Source organism: Nanorana parkeri, unplaced genomic scaffold (genome assembly GCF_000935625.1).
Source record: "Nanorana parkeri isolate BGI_ZX_2015 unplaced genomic scaffold, ASM93562v1 scaffold860, whole genome shotgun sequence".
In the NCBI taxonomy this organism is placed as follows: Eukaryota; Metazoa; Chordata; class Amphibia; order Anura; family Dicroglossidae; genus Nanorana; species Nanorana parkeri.
The window spans coordinates 686,067-707,181 of record NW_017307128.1 but is presented as its reverse complement, the minus strand read 5'-3'; the positions used below and the strand labels follow the sequence as shown (position 1 = coordinate 707,181).

The 21,115-nt window shown below is 42.4% G+C and overlaps 1 protein-coding gene across 1 annotated transcript in view; it reads left to right on the top strand.

Annotated features, from left to right (window-relative positions):
• Positions 1 to 388: 388 nt before the first annotated feature.
• BMP2K (BMP2 inducible kinase) overlaps positions 389 to 21,115 on the top strand; it is a 153,169-nt gene continuing 132,442 nt past the window's right edge. Inside the window, exon 1 of the mRNA XM_018565573.1 lies at positions 389 to 701. Within this exon, the coding sequence (XP_018421075.1) occupies positions 524 to 701 (178 nt within the window). The 5' untranslated portion in view covers positions 389 to 523. The remainder of the gene's footprint in view (positions 702 to 21,115) is intronic.

Here is a 21,115-nt window from a genome sequence, read left to right as displayed (position 1 = left end):
TTGTCCTCTTCCGTTTCCAGCTCTTCAACAACCCGAGAAGCCAACAACAACAAGTAGAAGTAGTGGCCGGCACCGACAATAGGACTGGTGGGGGTAGAGGCTCAGCCCGCACATTGTTCAGCAGCCTCAGCCTGTGTGTGATAGATGGGTGTTGTGCGGTAACGTTGTGATCATGGGGCACTGCCTTGTCTGTGGGTCATGCATGCTGCAATCCCTTGTCTGTGTGGCACGGATGTGAGAGCATTGTTTAGTGCTTGGAATGCAGCTGATGCAGCCTGGTACCCTAAACCTGTGTATTCGCAGCAGCCTGCTTTGTTCCCTGCATGCTAGCTAGCTTACCTTTCACTGATACTCTTCTTATCTTATAGTCTCTGTGATTGAGTGTGCATCAGTGTGATTGCTGCGGTGTATATGAGCACCCCTCTTTGTGTGTGCGGGTGTGACAGCTGTTGGCCCTACCTGAAACAAAGTGGGCTTTCTGAGCCGCTAGCGTCAGTTGAGCCCCGCACAAGGTGAAGGCACCATGAAGAAGTTTTCTCGAATGCCCAGGTCAGAGAGCGGTGGAGGCGGCGGCGGTGGTGGTGGTGCTGGTGGTCTTGGTGCCGGATCATCTGGAAGTTTTGCCAGCGGCGGGGTGACGGTGGGCAGATGTTTCACCATTGGCCGTCATCAAGTGACAGTGGAGGAACTGGTGGCAGAAGGTAATTTTTTATTAGACACACGTAGGGCCCATTCACAAAGCTTCAACACAAGAATAAGTATCTTTGTTTTCCCCGTGTGACTGCAATTTTCAAATCTCAATGGACTTAGCTGAGAATAATAGTTGTTGCTTATTTGAAAAATAAGTATCCCTATCCTGGTGTATAAGGCTCAATTCACAAAGCTAACACAATAGTGTCGGCCTGTTTCCTGTTGTTGTCTTCATGTGATAGATAACTGGCTGGTATGTTAAACTGTATAGCTTGGGATGGTACAGTTTGCTTCCTATGGAGCACACGCTGACCAAGCTGTGTTACAGGTAAAGAAGAACAAATCGGATATAAAAGTGACACTAAATTTAGGAATGAAATCTTAAAAATGCATTCGAGCACCTCAACTATAAATTAAAAATTTATCATATTTGTGTATCGCTTGGCTGGAGATCCTCAAATCATCTCTGAATTGGGGCTGACACTGTCCTTCCTTCTTTTGTTCCCCATGGTCCTTGATACTTTTGTTCCCCATGATCCCTATGTGTGTGTTGTAAAGTAGTCACCGCTCCAAGCTCACTCCTATGATGGACTACAATCTCATGTTTAGTTTACTAATTTATAATGAGATTTTAGTCCATCACAGGGGTGAGCTTGGAGCGGTGGCTACTTTACAACACACACAGGTACCATGGGGAACACAAGTAGCAACCCTCCAGAAGAAAGGACAGTGTCAGCACTAGGGATGCACTGATATATATCGGCTGCCGAAACATATGGGACGAAAATGCCACTTTTGGCATGATGCCGAAAGTGCCATTTTCTGGCCGATACAGCGGTGCATCCGTGATTTTCTCTCCTCCCCACTGCTCTATGTCCCAGTGGGTAGGAGAATAACTGTCACAGGTGGCCGAGCGCTGTGGTTGGAGAGCGCTGTGAGCGGCCGGCGTCTCTCCTCCCTGCACCGCTCAGCCTCCTGCCACAGATCAGAGGAGAGCAGTGTGGGCGGAGACTGGCAGCGCTGTCACAGGAGGCTGAGCTCTGCTCGCTCAGCCTCCTGCGACAACGTGTCGCTGAGTGTTTCTAAATAATTGAGGACATGGTATGGTTACTATATCCTCAATTATGAATGAATTTGACTGCTCTACGTCACCTCCTCCCTAAAAGTAAAGTTAAAAAATAAAAATATTTAACAAAAAATGAATATAAAAAAAATAAATATAAAAAAATGAAAAAGTTTATAAAAAATAAATAAAATATTTGTAAAAATTTGAAAAGTGAAAATAAAAAACATTTTCGGTTTCGGCCTGACAATTTTTCTTATTTCTGTTTTTGTTTCGGTTTTGAAATTTTCATTTGGGTGCACCTCCTAATCCGCATCAATTCAGAGATGATTTGAGGATCTACAGCTGCGTGATACACAAATAAGATACATTTTTGTTAATAGTTAAGGTACTTGAATGTATTTTTAAGATTTAATTTCGGATTTTAGTGTCTCTCAAGCCGTGTTTTGATTAATGTTTGGTAATGCTTCAGATAAGTAACAGGTAAGTGTTATCCAGATGCTGTTTTGAAGCTGTGTATTGTTCTTGGCGGCAGACTAGTACTCTTCTGAGATCTGACTGCTCTAATAATCTGATATTTGCTCCTATGACACTATTGTTATTTGACAGCTACTGTATAAAAAACATTAGCCCAACTTCATTCAGCTGTAGACTTCTTTTTTAGGTTTAAAAGCAGGCAGCAACATATAGGATCCAATCAAATTTCTTTTTTACTCCTCTTACAATAGGTAAATGAAACCTCTATTGATGTGCTGTGGTTGACAGCATGTTACATTCCTTTATTAACAGTTAAAGAAGAACTACGTTCCTTGCTGGCTTCTAGACTGGTCCCCACAGCCTGTCTCCCTCTCCGCCCCACCAGTGGAATGTCCCTCGAAGTCCTCGCGTCCAACACACTGTATAGAATGTGATGGCTCACAGGACCTTAGACCGCTGGAGGTAGAGGGAGGCTGAAGAGACCAGTCTAACAGCCAGCCGGGATCATGAGTCGGGTGAGTCTGTTATTTTAGCTCCCTAAACAAAACAAGAACGTAAACCCTTGCAGTGTGGAGGGAGCCCCACTGCAAGGGTTAACATTTCTTTTGTCCGGTGTTCCTTTTTTAATGCCCCTTTTAAGAGTCTGTCACTCACTAAGCCCATGCAAGGCAAAATGACAAGTTCTGTTGGTAGCCTACAATCCCCAGGTTCTACTTTGCCACACACCCCTCCCTACCCTCCTTGACCCGTTGGAGCCTTCAGTAATACCTGGTGCTTTTGGTATGGGGGAGGATGTGACCTTCAGAGGATGGATCGCTTGGGCCTAGGCAGCCAATAGCGAGTCTCAAGGACTGCCATACGGGAAGGGGAGAAGTTCATTAAACCTTGTTAGAGGGTTTACACAGAGGTTTAGACCCACGGCCCTGATGGAGGAATGGAGCTTCAGGGAAGTGTAATAAAGCTGAATATCAGTATGTCAGAGATGGTTTGGTGAGCGGGGAAGGGTGCTTTCAAGAGAGCTCGATTGGGTCACTGACACATTTCCTTTATGACCACAGTAGGCAGACCAGGCTCTTTTTAAAATGAGCCTGTACATTACTGCTTTCTTAACAAGGGCCAGTGGGGCACAGAATCTGTGTCGGGCTGGCTGTGAGCTAACAATGGCCAGCCTGACACAGACCTAATTTCCTATCCTCTCATAATACTCTTCTTGTCTCTTGTTTCAGACGTGGTGCCCAAACCAAGATGCAGCCGCTGTCACCCTGTCCTTTATTTCAATGGGTTCAGAGGCCGCAATTGAGCAGGACACCTGAGATTCCTGATGCAGGAATACCAAAACACCCCGTGTGAACAGGGCCTTAGTGTACCAAAACTGTAGTTATTCTTTAAATGAAACCTCCTTTTAAAGGGTTATTAAACCCTCGCATGTTTTTGCATATATCTACTGCTAGCAAGTAGTAGATATATGCAAAACTATAAAAAAAAAAACACAAACTTTTTCAAAGGGTTAATACTTGTGTCTACGCCGCGCGCTCCCGTTCGAACATCTGAAAATTTCTCATGCGGCTGCAAAGGATCTTGGCGCATGCGCAGTTCAGATGTTCGGCCGGGAGACAAGAGACACAAGGTAAGTCTATGGAGCAGCGTGCACCCGCACAAGCGCCATGGGACATGAGAGAAGAGAAGGACAGAGGAGTCGGCGCTGTATTGGAGACCCGCACCAGCGCTGGAGGGACAGCTAAAAACTACAGGAAAGAAGAAGATCGGATTAAGAGGCATCATTTAAGGTAAGTCCTTACATTAGCAAGGGGGGGGGGGGGACTTTTGCCCTTAATGTGACTTTAACAGAAATCTGGGGTCTGGCATGTCAAGCCTCCTAACTACTAGCTACCTGGCTGTCTCTGACTTTGAACAAGCATGTAGTAAGTGAACTTCTTATTTCAGGTCAGCTGCTTAGGAAGCATTGACAGCCAGTCAACTAGAATTTTCAGATGGAGTGCAACAATGTCAACCTTCGTATTTCCCTGAGCAAAGTTTCCTTTAAAAAGGCCAGGAAAGTAAACTTTGAGGCATTTCTTATAGTAAGCCGTCTTTTTGGCCTGGAAAAGAGCAACAGCCCTAGTTAGTGTTGTTGGTTGACTATAGTTTCTGTTTATGTTCTCCTATTACAAAAACATAGATCATTTGGCTTGCCCAGGAAATTTGCATATTTTATCCCTATTTGTTGCTTGGTTTCAGTCTAAGCAAGTCCCTATGTCCCACTTTCACTGTGATTGTGCAATGAACAGGGAGTGTATGTACTGTATATTGTACATACTTCGCTAATGGAATCATCAAACAAATGCAGCAGTAAACCAACTTTATTTCACCCCCCACCACTGTGTCTTAGTAATGTGAAGAATTATATTAGAGGAGCCTTTACAAGGTGGTTTGGTACGAGTTCTAATTGACTTGCTTTGTTCATGAAAGCTAACGATGCAGAATCCTGGTCAGTTAGGATCTGAACAGTGGCGTTGTGGTGAGCGCTTCTGCCTTGCAGCACTCAGGGTCCCCAGTTCAAATCCCGGTCAGAACACTATCTGCAAGTAGTTTGCATATTCTCCGTGTGCTTGCGTGGGTTTCCTCCAGGTACTCCTCCCACACTCCAAAGACATGCCGGAAGGTTAATTGGTTCCTCTCCAAATAGTCCTTGTATGTTTGTGTCCATGTGAGATAGGCACCTTAGGTTGTAATCTCCTTGAGGGCAGGGGCTGATGTAAATGTGCTCTATGTAAAGCGCTGCGTAAATTGTCGGCGCTAAATAAATACTTGTAATAAATAAAGGGTGTGTACTTACTCATTTGTATTCTCAGCCTGTTGGTACAGAAATGTTAGCTCAGAGTCAGGCTGTATGACCATATAAAAGCTAACTGGTCTCCTGCTTCAACCTAGGGCTAAGGCCCCATTCACACTGAGCGATTCGCAAATCGCGCGTTTGTCGCACGATTTGCATTTTGCGCGTTCGTCGCGCAAATGGTTGCATTGAGCAACCTAGAATCGCGGCAAAATCCGCTCCAAAAAGGGTCCTGTGTAGTGACACACGACCCGCGACAACGACGGACGGAGCCCCATTGAGATGCATTGGAGAGCGATATTGCGCGGTAAATATCCGCGATATCGCGCGGATTACCACGCGATAAATTGCTCAGTGTGAACGGGGCCTAATATCCGATACTATGCTCAAACTCTGAAGAATGGTACTGCTGTTAGTTGTTTTTGTTTCATGTAATGCTTAGATCATCTGTTATTTGTTCAGTTTGGTTAGTGTGTTATCAGCTCAGATAGGACAAGGATGGCCTTAAAAAATGAGTTTCACTTCTGCTCTGACAGGGAGAAAATAAGGTAAGTCTGCACTATTTCAACAGTTCAAAATGTTACAAATGCTGACTGCTTCTCTTTAAACTATAACTGTACTTTCACTAAAAATTATAATGTACCGTATATACTCGAGTATAAGCCGAGATTTTCAGCCCATTTTTTTGGGTGAAAAGTGCCCCCCTCGGCTTATACTCGAGTCAGCGCCAGTGCGTCTTCTTACTTACCTCGCCGAGCGTCGCGTCACTGCTGCACGGTGTGCTTGCCTCATTTCCCACCCTCGGCTTATATTCGGGTCAATACTTTTTCCCAGTTTTTTTGGCTAAAATTAGGTACCTCGGCTTATATTCGGGACGGCTTATACTCGAGTATATACGGTATGTGTCCCCACAGCCACTGAAAATGTCAGTATGATATGCGTCTTATTTATTAAAGAGTAGTTTTGTGTTTTCTTTTTTTTTTGCATTACTGCCTGCAGCCTCCTGGCTCTAGGTACATTCTAGGAGACAATTTGCTAATTCTGTTCAGTACAGAGCAGGTTTCCCGCCTCCAAACAATACCCTCTAGTGGTAGCCAGGAACAGCTTGTTAAACACCCCACCAATTCTGTGCTTATTTGTTTACTATTGTGTTCCCTACCTGCGTGCCAAAGCTTTCCTTCCTGCATTTTTTCACTTTTTGTAAATACTTTGTTGATTCTTCCGTTTCCATTAACCCCCTTTTGGTAATGGCTATGTAATAGCAGCCAATCTAGCTTCTGCATTACCGCTCACATTGCGCATACTCTGCCAATTGCTTGTTGAGAACCCTTCGCTTCATCATTCTTCCTCTTCAATGTCCCCTTTGTGCCTTAGGCTCCATTCACATATAGCGTTTGCTGCATGGTATTCCGCACAGGACAAAAACGCTAATATTTTAAAATCCGAACGGATGCCGCTGTTAAATAGCCCTGAGCGTGCAGAATCAGCCGATTTATCACGCTTGTACTATTTCAGGGGCCGCGCATTTTCGCGCCGCACGGTCCCCGCAATAGTCTGAGCTATGTACATTAAAGTGCATTGTATTCTCCGTTTAGAGCGGCTCCGCGCAGATCCCTACAGCCAAATACTCGCGTACAGACGTCCAGGTGTGAATGAAGCCTTAAGAGTGCTCTTTTTCCCCCCATTAAACCAGGTGACTGCAACAGCACAAATCTGCACTGGGCAGCCAAAGGAAAACCAAAAAAAGTGTCCTGCATTGACGTCTGCACATTGATCTAGATCTTAAATAGACCTTTTTATGCCTCAAAAAAGTGAAACAAAACGGTTAATAACTTTTGCAAATACTCTAGTTGTTTAAGAGGTCTCTAACATCTAAGTTTTGTGCTTGTTGCTGTCTTATTAAGAAACACCCATGCATCTTACTCTGGCTGCTATTGGAAAACACTGTCCACTCAAATCTATTGACATTTAGGTAACACTGTACTGTAGCCTATTGTTTTATATTAGCTGGCCTTTTAGGATAAGGGAGGCCATCAGTGGATGCAGGCAGTATTTTCCCCCTCCTTCCCCTAGTTAGGATACTTCTTATTTCTGTCGTTGAAAGCTGTTTTTACTTGGATCCAGCTTGTTTATTTACTGGTCCTGTAAAAGGGAATTGTCCATTCTTATATCGTTTATAAAATGATAATTTAATTAAATTTTTCTCATTACTTCCAAAAATCCTAGTATCAGTATTGAACTTTAAATGCACACTGTGGTCGCAGAGCATTCTGGGTTTACCTAGCATTAGCTTCCCGCTTTAGGACAGTCTCTCACTAATTGATACTCCATGGTGAACTGTATGAACCAGAGACAAGAAAGGGTGTGTGCTTCCTCTGACTCATTTGACTCTATTATTTGGCTTGTGTTGTAAATGGGGTTGAACAGCTGTGTAATTTTTCATATTTAACCAACTAAAAGAAATTCCATGTATAATCTTTAGAGCTGAGCATAACACATAAACTGTATTAAAACATGGTGTATTTTGTTCAACATGATGTGTGGCAATTACTGTATTACATAGTACAAACAGATAATGCAGCTTTACACTCCAAAGCACCCTCTTACTTCTTATTTACAGCATATTACAAGTCCAATGTCCACATTTTAATTCTTGTTTTACATTATGCATCAGCAGGGTATTTTTCATCTCAGTATTGACAGTGGTATTTTATTGTATGCATGGACCTTTGTAACATATACAGTGACTTTTGTCTGAGCTGTATCATAAAAAAAATAGCATAGCAGTGACAAACAAAACCATGTTCTTATCCTAAGTGAATACAGCATGCTCATCAGTTACTATGAGGACACTGTCAGTTGTGACATCCTGCTTGTGCAGTACATTCAAGTCTGATCCTGTTTAACCCTGTGCAATATAAAGTTATGCAAGTCTTTGGAGTACAAATGCTCCTCGGGCTACGTTGGATCGGTTTACGATGGTATTTACTGTACAGTAAACTCCCAGTTATTTGGCACCCACGGGGATCGGTAGGTGCCAGATAACTAGTTTCTGGTTGCTTGAGGGTTAGTAATTCTCAAGCAACCATCCCTGCGGCGCCCTGCTCCCCCCCCCCACAGGCCCATTCACCTGCCGACTAGCTATTGAAGCTGACAGATGAATGGAAGGAGACGGGAGCAATAGCCAGACCGCTATTGACTATTTTATATTGCTGGCTACTGCACCCGCTCACTAAGCAGAGGAGCGGACCTAAGAGAGAACTTTGTCTCTCAGGTCCGCTCCTCCTCTTTGTGGGCGGAGTTTCAATAGCCAGCCTGCTATGGGCTTTTGCAATTTGAAATAGCCAATAGCAGTCTGGCAATTGCTTCCCATTGTTTACATTCTGCTGCCGACCCATGGAATCTAGTTTCCGGCCACCAGCAAGATGTAAACAAAGAATTTCATTAGCAACTAAATAAATTTAGTTGCTAGCTAAATGTTTTAGCGTGCATCAAGCCACCGGCTATGATATATACAGTACAGTACACTCCCCTGTTTGGGTTACGATGGATTTATCAGAACGTAACCCAATGTGCGATTGTATAGTTTTTTTTTTCTTATTTTAGAAAAGATCTAAACATTGAGTTATTTGCAAAACAACGTTTTGATATTTGTAAATATATGTTATATGTGTTACTTAGATGTCTTTGGAAGAAGCTAAATCATAGAGCTTATTTCTAGTAAAACTGAGCCAGCTGGGGGCCCCAGTAGCACTTGCCATGCTTGCACATTATGGCAAACTTGCTTCTGAGTTTGCTCTTGTCTAGCAGGTCATGGCTGGAGGAGAGCAAACTCCATGGCTGCCATTGCCACCTTCTTTCTTTCATACCCTGCCTCTGCCATTCAGGGAACACGTTATGCGGCACACCCTGGAGTTGCATTATCGTGGCAATCAGTTAAAATCTTTGGCATTTTACAGTGTCAATAGTGTACACTGCACTGTGCATGCACCACAGGTGGCAGGCTTTAAAGAAAACTTGCTAGCATACAGGTGAAGGAGTTTTTGACAGACATACAAATTCTCTTCTACCAAAAAATGCAAGCATTTTGTTTTTCCACATTCAGTTGCACTTTAAAGGAGAACTATGAGGGTCAGGGCTTTTCCCCATAGTTCTCCTTAGGGTAACGGGAGGACACAAACTAGCGTCCCCCCGTTACCCTAAGCTCAGTATACCGCGAGCCATAGCTCGTAATATACTGAAACGCCGCAGCTGAAGCGGATCTTGACAATTATGTCTGGATCCGCCCAGCTGCGTGAGTGACAGCTGGCTCTGCCCCCCTCTCTGCATTCCCCCAGGAAAGCTGGGGGAATGCAATCACCACAGTCTCCCCTCCCGCTGGTGCCGGCTGCAGTGGTCTGTGTCCCTGCCACCTCTGCTGACACAGGCGGGGATTGAAAGGGACACAGACTGCCGCAGTCTATCTATCTATCTATCTATCTATCTATCTATCTATCTATCTATCTATCTATCTATCTATCATATAGTGTTGTAAGGAGTTCCTGTCTACCTAGAACTAACAACATTTTAAGTAGCCTATGAATGTCAGTAGGGTGAATAATTCACTCACGTTATTTGTGTGAAGGGGATTCCAGCAGTAAAAAAAAACTCTGCACAGAAGATCCCAGCACTTTACAAGCACCACAGCAATTATGGCAGTTTTATTTTGCCTGTTAACTACTACAGTGGGTATTCTGACCGTTGGAGTAGTTGAGAGATTGGGTTGTCCTTCCTATTTCATTAAATTGGAGCTTCACTCTTAGCAAAACACTTATTTTATCTCTATGCCCCTGATTCGTCCCGGCTGTGGCAGTCTCAGTATACCGCAAGCTGTAGCCCGCTATATACTGAGCTTTGGGTCATGGGAGGACGCTAGTATATGTCCTCCCATGACCCTTAAGAGAACTATGGGGAAAAACACGTACCCCATAGTTCTCCTTTTAAGTTCCCCTTTGGTTCTCAGCCATCAGACAAAATCACTTTGATTCATAGGTGCAAGCCTTCAGCCATCACTGAAAATTTGGTGATGTAAGAGCTACACAAGAGTAGACCTATTTCTTAGTCGAGGCAAAAGGAGCTAAGTGAGGCTGATGCTAGTTTGTGCTTCCAAACTGAGCTGTGGCTTTCATGTTTAGAAAGAGAAGAGGTCTTTGGACAGGCCCAGGGCAAGTTGGTTGGCTTCCTCTTAAATACTAGGGAATACCTGGAACTGTAACAAAACAGCTTAAATCTGTGACCTCATCTGGCCTTCTAAGTAGGCTTCCCCAGTGACGACCCCCCCCAAAAAAAAATATAGCCATGACAATAACATGTTTCATCCTTTGAGATTTGAATTACCGTATATAGTTCAGTGCTGCCTTTATGTCATCCCATGTGAGTTACTTGCATTTTATAGCTCACAGATATAGTTCTACTCTGCTGTGATGCAGTTGGCAATTACACATGGTTCTCTGTTCTTTTCAAGGGTATCAAAGAAACTGACTTTCCCACAAGATTTGTTGTGGCTGTGTACATTTCTCATGGTCACTTTTCAACCATTTAATTACTAGAAAATGTTTTGCTTTACGGCACTGTATCTGTTTAGCCATAAATGGCAATTTTTATTCTGTATGTTATCTATTGAACCTAGCCAAAACTTGTTTTTTCTTGGCTTATTTTGCATAGGGTAAAGAAAGGTTAGAATCTATTTGAGGCGTGTTTCCTGCCTCTGCCATGCTGGTGAGGTTTTTAATCAAAATTTTTGACTGTAGTTTCATATTAACTATTTTTGACTACAGCTTTCAATCAGCAGTAAGATTATTTATGCACGTGTTTGTACTCACAGGAATATTCAGTAGAAAAAAAAACAAACAAACAAAAAACCAATATAACTTTCTATGAATGGGCCCTAAATACCTTCCTCTTCATGAACATGCATGCATGGGCAGTTTGTGCGTGCTTTCTGATGTTCCAGCGAAGCTTCTTAAAGTGACACTGAATTCAGGAGTTAAACCAAAAAATGCATAATTTTGTTTTTAAAGTTTAAAGTAGAACTATGGGGTTAGGGCTTTTCCCCGTAGTTCTCCTAAGGGTAACGGGTAAGCGTCCTCCCGTCACCCTAAGCTCAGTATACCACGAGCTACAGCTTGGGTGGATCTCAACTGTATTGTCGGGATCCGTCCCGCCTGTGACAGTCTCAGTATATCGCGAGCTGTAGCTTTGGGTCACAGGAGAAGGTTAGTATATGTCCTCCTATAACCCTTAAGAGAACTATGGGGAAAAACACTTACCCCATAGTTCTCTTTTAACTGTACTATTAGTTTTGGGGGGACTGATTGTGCCTTTGCCACTTCAACCAAAAAACAATAGAGTATTGGATACAAATGTAGTTAGGTGCCCTGTTCTTAAAGGGGTTCTAAACCCTCCGGTTGTTTTTTGCCTATATGTACTGCAAAATGTTTTTTTCTTTTTTTCTTTCAGATAAAGTAGGAAAGGTTAAAAACCCCTGCAAATACATTTTTTTGCTTGTTGTGTATCATTGGGGAAATTTTTCCTTTTTATTTTCTGAGAAATGCAACAGAAAGTTGGAGGTAATCTCCAAAAGTGAGGGGAATTCCCATCTTAGTTCCCAGAACAGGTGGCCCCATTGGAAAATTTCCCCTCCTTGTTCTAGAGAAAACTCCTTAAGTTGTAGTCATATGGAAAAGCAGTGGTTAAGTGGTGGGTCTCCCCAGTGGGGACACTTACCACAATAAAACTTTAACGGAGGGTCTAAAAAAAGGTTTTGCCTACAAATACCTTTTAAATATACCATTTCTCGCAGAATTCCCAGGTCATGATCCACACAATACATACAGTAATTATTTTCCAAACTGAAAAAGGTTCAGTCAAAAAGATTTAATGGGTAATGGATGCTCCTATATTTTACTGATCCACTTTTGTAATGTTCCAGGCTGAGTTCTTCTGGTCCCTTCCTCCCCTAGTTTGTTTGCCTGCTTTGTTAGACAAAGGCAGAGGACAATGGGACTCAGCAGTGTACAGCATTATACTTTTGAAAACTGAAACCAGGGACTAAATCTTGACATTCCAAACAAGTTTTGCCTAAGACTGTAAGCTATATCATTACACCTGGTTGTTAGAACTCTGCATTCATAGTTTTTCATTCTAATTCCATAAACTGAATTTCCGTTTTTGCACTTTTTTTATTTATGTGAACATAATACAGTTTTCTTGTCTATGTGGTTGAGGGCAGTTGGGGGTCTGGACCTGCCTGATAACCGTCCCTCTGCTTGCATCATGGGCTGAGCGCGAGGCAGGGCGCTGTGATTTTTTCAGAAATCTATGTACAGCTCCCTGCTGGCTTCTCTAAACACTAAAGCTCTTGTTGCATTGCATAGAGAAGGACAGAGACCTGGTGATGACATTTATTTTCTGTCATGAGCATGTTTATGAGGGAGGTAAGGAGGAACCAGGGAAGGCAAAATATAAGCACATTAAAGTGACATTAAACGATATCTTTTTTTTCCCCTCCCCCGAATGTTAATTAAAGGACTTACCTTAAATGATGTCTCTTAATCCGATCTTCCTCTTCTTTCCTGTCCTTTTCATCTGTCCCTCCACCGCTGCGGCGTGTGTTTCCGATCCAGCGCTGACTCATCTGTCCTTGCTGGCACTTCCTGCCCCACGGTGTCTGCATGCGGGTGCACGCGTCCATAGACTTACCTTGCATCTCTCCTCGTCTCCCGGGCGAAAATCCAAACGGCGCATGCGCCCGCCCCAAGATGCTTTGCGGCCGCCCGAGATTTTTCAGATTTTCGGACGGGAGCATGCGGCGAAGACGGGTAAGTTTTTAAAATGCTTCTAAAGCATTTAAACAAAAAAAAAAAACTTTTTGCATATATCTACTGTTAGATCTCTGCTAGCAGTAGATATATGCAAAAAAAACAGAGGGTTTACAAACCCTTTCAGCTTTAGATGTAACAGATCAAAACGAAGCAAATAGGAGAGGTTCTTTGTTAGGGTTAACATACAAGATGGCACTGCTTGGTTGTTCTTGTATTTTTTTCACCCTCTGCATGATTATGTTTTTCACCTAAATCTTCTCATGACATTTGAGCTGTAAAAGAAATTCTGTGTACTCATATCTGGTTTTAGAAGTAAAAGCATCCACCACCTTTCACAATTTACAACTTCTTGCTACACTCTCTGGGATGTTTCCAGGCAGGTTTTCTCAATCGCCCTGTGTGCTTTTACATGGTTTTCTGTAGGAAATGCAATCTCTAAATGGGTTGATGGAGTGTAATCAATGGTTCATATTTCAAGCCTAAATAATCATGTACATGATATTGTTTAATATCCACTTTAATTTTCCAAACATCAAGACACTTGTGTGAGAAATAATTTGTTCCTTAAAGTGCTGCAAAGCATCGGTAAAGTGCTCGGTTATCATTCATGCATACTGTGGATATGCAACACGAAAGGAGGCTGCATGCACAAAATACAACGTTTCTTATTAGCTGAACAATTTTTTTTTGTAAGAAGATTAAGCAGTGATTTATATTCATCCATGCCTCCCTCTCTAAACAATCTTTGCAGAATCTAAATTGCTTTGCTGCGTAAACTTTTTTGCCAAATTTGGTTATTTAAACTCTTTTGTGCAGCTTATTGGGCTTATTTAAAGGTACACTGTGGTCAGGATTGAAATTGGAACTTTGGAATGCTTACATGGAGTGCAGCCTACCTGCTCCGTTCTTAAAGTGATATTAAAGTCAAAAGGATTTAAAGCTATTTCAAATGCTATCACTTGTAATGAATGTTGCTCCTTGATGTTTAGAAGTTTTATTTTCCTGCAGAATCAGCTGGTTCCCTGATCACTGGTCCTGATATCCTGTTTTAGAGTGACTCCTTTCTCAAGCAGAGTGCTATGCAGTCACCCTTGTGTGTGTACTGGACAGTAAGTTTAGGGGAGCCGAGCTGAGAGACTTGGAAGAAGCTGTTCAGAAACATGATGATTGGAAGTGTTTGGGTAAAAATGTAAAGCATCCGGGGAAGGCTACAGATGAGAATTCCCAGCAATGCACTGCTGATGTAAACTGCAAGATCTCAGGTAAAGGCATTTTTCCTGCTGAGATGATGTGCATGATCACATGTCCTAGTCACATGTGCCAGAGTTCCAGGAAGTAAAGGAATATATATTAATATACCTTTAGTAGAAATGGCCACTGTAAAAAGAATGGGGAGGAAAGGAAAAATAAAGTGCACAGAATACAAAGCCTGCCATTATCTAGAAGTATGTGTTTGTAGATTGTCAAACTAAACATTTCTAAAAGTGTGTTTTGTTGTTATTTTAAAGATAAGGGTAAAGTTCCTTTATTAAGTATTCCAAACACATGTATATTGTGTTATTTTTATTTAATAGATGTTGCCATGTTGCATTCTTATTCTATATACAGTTTCATATATGGATGTTTGATTTGAGATATGTAATCAGGAAGTTGAGAAAAAAAGAACTTTCCAACAGGAAAACCCAGCTTCCGGGCAAACCTGGTGTGACATGTAGATGACTGGTATATGGGCTTTTTATATTCGTCCCATACCAAACTTTTTAGGGTTATTTGAGAATTTTGATAATTTTAGGATTATTTAAAGCTGGACTCTGGGATATTGTCTAAATACAAGTCATGTGTATGATTACTTGAATCTTGGTGTGCTTTGTGTATTTCTTCCAGATCTGTGCACTTATATAGCATGAAATGTTGCTCCTGTTGTGCAGGAGCTCCCTACTGGTCTTGTATCCACCCCCTCCTGTAATTTTCTGCAGGCAGCCTGTAGTGGGTCGGGCTACCTGGTCTCCTCCACAGCTCAACACTGCACAAATTATATGCGGCCCAGTGATGATGCCACTGCTACTTTTACATTGTAATGTCTGGGTTTGCAGAGGTGTTTGATGCACACAAAGTGGATTTATATCCACTGCGGCTATTGGGGAATATAATTCAGTGAAAGATTTTTGTGCCTGGAGTTTAGCTTTAATAAGGCAATTTTTGTTTTTTGTTTTGTTATACTTGCAATCTTCTGTATCTACTTTCAATAGTTTCAAAAGAGAACCATATGCATGTACTTTATTTTGTGTCACCACTACCCCTACAAACAAGAAAAAGAGCTTGTAAGTGTTGTCAAACTGTTGCGTGTGCTGCCTACATGTTACTAGTGGCCTTTACTTGGGGCATGGGTAAAGCTGTCCACAGATTTTAGAGCGTGGGTGATCATGCAGGCGCTGAAGCATCTGGTGCTGGCAGACTCAGCCATGGCAACTAGGATGGCCTGCACACGCAGTGAGGAGAGAGGTGTGTCCCGTGTGGCCAATCAATGTATTAGCCCCGCCGATGACTTTCGCCAGCAACAATCGTCTAGTTACCCACTGCGAACTATGGTTTATCAGTACTTAGACTTTTTATATTCTTTTCCATGGTTTACGACACTTGGGTCTAAATATTCAGATATATTTTATAAAGTTTATTACTGCCTGGCCAGAAACTCTGATGATAGGGAGACCGCAGACTGCAGCACTTATGTATACATGTAGTGACTCCCACACATCAGGGCCTGCAGTTACAAACCCCTCCACTAGAGGCTTTTCCTTTTTGTGGGCATTCCAACTGAGTCCTTAGTTAAACTGAGACTGTAGGCTCCTCCTTGGGCATGCTGTATGGTTCTGAACATTATCTGTAGTCTCCTCTGTTTCCTGACGTAGGAAAGGGATTTTCCACCCACTAGCGCCAGGAAAATATAGATTGGCCACATGGGACACACCTCCCTCCTGACTCTTCTGGGCATCCTGGTTGCCAAGGCTGCATTGGCCGGCACCAAATGGTCCAGTGCACCATTCAGCAGCATTTTTTTTACCTCTAAACCACCAAGGATGATTGGCACTGTTGGGACACCCAGGGATACTCCCACAAGTTATATAATGGAAAGAGAGGTACGCCTATTGAGCAGTTTAAGAGGTATACTAATCCTCTATTCATATGTACTTGATAGGGATGCACCAATACCGTTTTTTCGAGTACTGTTTCGGTACTCGACGATAAAGAGGACCGATATTGGTGCTTCCACTGGAATGGAGCCGGCTTGCCGAGTCACGGGTAATGACATGCCGCCCAGCTTCCTGATTGCCCGGGAAGCCGGCTTCGCCAGCCAATCAGCAAGGACCAGGCTGTTTTGGCCGGCTCGATGCTGATTGGCCGTAAAAGCCGGCTTCCCAGGCAATCAGCATGGAGCCGACTTCCTAGCAAATCAGGAAGTCGGGAAGTGGGTCATTACTCGCAGCCTGGTTTCTTGATTGCCCAGGAAGCCGACTCCATGTTCCCCTACGGCTTCTTGGGCCGAAGGTATCGGAGCATTTGGGCGAGTATGAGTACTGGCCAAATACTTGGTATTGGCACCGATACTAGTATCGGTGCATCCCTAGTATTTGACATGTATTCTGGTGGGAATGTGACGTCAGGATGCCATCAAGGGGTGGTGTTATTTCTTTTTCAGTAGTCACTTGATAGTTGCATTGGGTATACATTGCTGTACAGCACAATGTGTTATTGACACTTTAACTGATGGAGGGAACCCTGGGAGGTTCCAAAACATTGCAATTAATTTCTATGCTGCAACAATAAATAAAAACAAAACTATGAAGCTAAAAAAGGTGTGTGGACAACATATCTTCTACTAGTATGCTGTGGCGCAGTCCACTAGTTGTTCTGGCACCCAACTAAAAGGGGTATATTGGTATGGTGTACAAAGGAGATGTCATCATAATGATGTTGTGACACGACTTGTATATGCCCACGCGACTGCAGAGGTGATACGTTTTGGCACTGGTGAAAGTCTGTTTTTAACATGATGAGAAATAACACTCAAATTCCACTTTATATACAAGTTGTTTAATCAGTGCATGCTTCCACTGGACATTTCAGAACGTGATGCGAGGAGACATGAAGCAATAGGAATGTGAAGGAAAAAGTGAGTCTCTGGGGCCAAATAATGGTAAAGGAACTGGCAATACAGTAATTCATAGAAATGTGCAGTTGAAAAATGCCTTTCCCAAAAATGGTTTAAATCTACTTTAGAGCGGTTTGGATGAGGCGGGAAAATGTTAGAAACTCTCAGGTTTTAAATGATGTCTGTGCTACAATAGTGTAAATTTTCCTGATGTCTGACACCCATCACCTAGACAGGAAGTGAGTGGGAATCTTCCTCATTGGGACACTTGCAGTAATAAAATCCTGACAGACGTTGCTTAAAACATTACAGTTATTGTTATTTTTGCTTGTGCTCCTAGTGGGGAATTTCTCCTCAATTCCTGTTCTCCATTCTTCAACTGTCAAATCCCCCCAAATGTGGGTACAGACGCAATAATAAGTTGACAAAGGTTCTCATCATTTCTAAGTCTACACAAAACAAAACAGAACTTTGTTTTAAAGTGATCCTAAACTCAGGAGTTAAATATTGAAAATGCATTAAAGTAACTTAACTACTAACACAAATGTATCATACTTTTGTATCACTCAGCTGTGTATCACTCCTTCTGGAGGCTGGCTACTTTTGTTCCCTATGGTCCATGTGTGTGGTGTAGCCACTGCTCCAAGCTCGCTCCTGTGGTGGACTACAATCCCAATACAAAATGAGTAAACTAAATGTGAGATTGTAGTCCATCACGGGAGTGAGCTTGGAGTGGTGCCTACTTTACAACACACAAGACCCCAGACCATGGAGAACAAAAGGAGCCCCCCTCCAGAAGGAAGGACATTGTAGGCACCAAATTTGAAGATCTACAGCCAAGTGATACACAAATAAGATACATTTAAAAAAAATTAAGTTACTTGAATGCATTTTTAAGGTTAAAGGCTACATTCACGCTTGGTGCGATTTACATGTGCTTACATGCATTTAAAACAATTTACTAAATGCATATACTGTATATGCATCTAATAATTTCCAATGGGTCTGCTCACAGCTTGATTTTTACCTGCAGTCAGCTTAGCTGTGTTTAGAAAAAATAGATGTTAGATGGGTTGAGGAATTAAATAGCATGTAAACACTTTTAACGCAAGACCACATTTATTTTCTGAAATCCTATTGGCTACTTCAATGACTGTTTCAATAGACAAAGGACAGATGCATCTAAACATATGCATGTATACCGGCTTCGTTTTAAGCAACTAGAAGCATAAAGAAAGCATCTAGCCTTTGCAGATAGTTCTCTGCATAAAAACACAAGTGGCAAGTATGAATGAAGCCTAACTCCTGAGTTTAGTGTCAATTTAAGGTGAACATAGGCCCATCTGTATTAAACTCTTGTAAAACCATCTGTCGCATATGGAACGGAACAATGAACCCTGTCACTAGCAGATAAGAAAAGACTTGTATTAAAGGAAAACGCTTTGGAAATATCAGAGTGTGAGTGTGGAAATCCAGACACGTATATTGTCAGTTAGATAGATTGACAATATGTTCCTTACGTTGTCTTTAAAATAAAAAAAAAAAACTTTACTGTTAATGCCCAGTCTACTAGATGATAAAAAAACCCCCATCCAAACTAAAGTACAAGTCATATGTTAAAGTGACATTAAACCCTCAGATTTTTTAATATAAAACAATACTGTAATGTGTGCCTTACTGTAATCCATGGTAGTTTCCCTTCTCTTTGCTGCTCTTCCTTTTTAAATCCTCATGTCTTCTCATGCTGGGGGAGAACTTCCCTTTGCAGCTGAGTGCCTCTTCCTGTAGTGCTGGCTCAGGTTTCAAACCTACACACAGACACCATGTATCCATTCCAGAGACATGGCAGTCTGCTGCAAAACAGGAAGTTCTGCCCACCATGGATTACAGTAAGGCACACATTACAGTATTGTTTTATGTTAAAAAATCTGAGGGTTTAATGTCACTTTAAGTGAACAAATCAAGCTGTAACCATGCTTGTAAAACTAGGTCTTGCTGTTTTCTGCTAATCAAACAAGAGAGAGTTTCCCTAAGGGATACCTCCTGTCAAACCTCCCTCAGGCTGTTTGCTGTCAGAATCCTATTTCACAGGGAGTATTGTTGGATGCTAAAGTTCCCAGGTGAATAGAAAACCTGAACAACGTTTGACTCTTAACCATTGATATGCTCTGCTGTAACATTGATGTAGACCGCATTTACATAAATGAATGGACTGGTGACCAGTATGCAGATATGCATTTTTTGGGGATTGCTGCAACCAACTAATCAATGAGAAAAGATGTCAACTATTCTCATTATCGATCAGTTGGCTTGATTGCCCTAGCTCCCCCTCCATGCTGGGAGGAGGGCACAGCAAGCAGTGGGCGGGTGCAGTAGCGACATCTAACAATAGTGCATGAAGGCACATTTAAATATAATATACAATAAACCTATATTATTATATATAATAACTTACCTGTGTCTGCACTGCTCGCTCTTGGCTGCAGAGCACGGCTTCCAGAACAACCGTGCAGGAGGAAGTGTATGTGGGCGCGTGGAGAGGAGGAGAGATGCAGTGTAAGTGAATGTATGCACTCAGCGGGACACAGGAAGATATAGGAGTCTGTGCTGGAGGGACTGTTGGAAACGAGTGGAAGGAAAAAGATGTTCGCATCAAGAGGCATCACACAAATTGAACCTTTAATGTCACTTGAAACTCTGCTGTGTCTTGGTCAGACTTTTATATGAGGTAGACACAGTATAGAAGTTAAAGGCTTGATGTGGGAAGAAAAATGGTCCAATTGTTGCTTCTGACTAAACTTGCTAGTTTGCACAGTAATCATCTTAAAATTGATATTAACCAGAGACATGAGCAAACTGCCGAGTCCAAGTTCAGATGATAAGACCCCTCCCTGCTCCTCCCATGTACTGTTGCTTTTAAGCTCTTTACCAGCAACAGTGTTCGCAAGCAGCAAAAGCAAGATCTGGAGCTCATTAGACAAAACAGAATTTTATGTTCTATCCACAGTCCAATGCTTATCAGCTGGTATCCTATCAAAAGCCAGGGGCAATGCCTAGTCAAAAAAGCTGGTCAGAGTTATGGACTGCATCAGTAGTTCTTTATGGCATGTCTTAATGCAGGGCTGGACAAATAAATATGAAATTCAGGAGCCAGTCTGTCCAATCCATTTTGTTTAGGAGCCAGCTCTGGTGATAACTACTAGAGAAAGTGCCAGCTGTAATTTTTAAGGAGCATTGGCTCCTGTTTGCACACTACAATACAGACCTTAGTTGGTATAGTTTGCCATGCCAGTGCATACATGCCCACCTTCAAGTTTCCTAACACATGACCCAAATAATATTTACATGTGTGTTTAAGTGAAAACAGACATAACATTGAAACATTCTGTATTTTTTTTTAATTTTTTTTATACTTTTCGCTTGGTAAGTGCAGATCACTTTGCATCAGATAGCACTGTATTGACTAATATGAGAGGTGTACTCTGGAGCTTTTGATGGAGTCTGAAGGAAGCCAAATGCAGGATAATATAAGCACAAGGAAATCTGAGAACATATTTTTGAGCCCCCAGTAGTTTGCTGGATCTCTGTCCTTGTTTACCTGGTTTGCTTGTAAGGCCTCATTCACACTGCTTAAAGTCCCTGTACAGATCCGTGCGGCATGCATGACTGTTACAGGTTCTCCAGAGGCTTTCTTTACACTTAGGATGTTAGTCCCCTGTAATCAAGTATAGTGTACCATATGTTCACGTATCTGTGCATGCCTCAATAACCATCCTATTTGGTAGCAACTGTGACATACACCTGGCCAAAACCCACTATACGTCAATCACACGTGACTATACACAATTCTGAACCGAGCGTGGCGTCACAAGGACGTGGCGATAACACTCTCAGCCTCACCCTGCACAGAGATTTCCCAGCTCACGGGACACAATCTCAGGCCAGCAGACTGAGAGCGATCGTCACCAGGGTTGGTTAACTCCGCAGTTAACCCTTTACCCACAAACGTTCACTGCCACCATGTGTTTTTTAACAGAAAC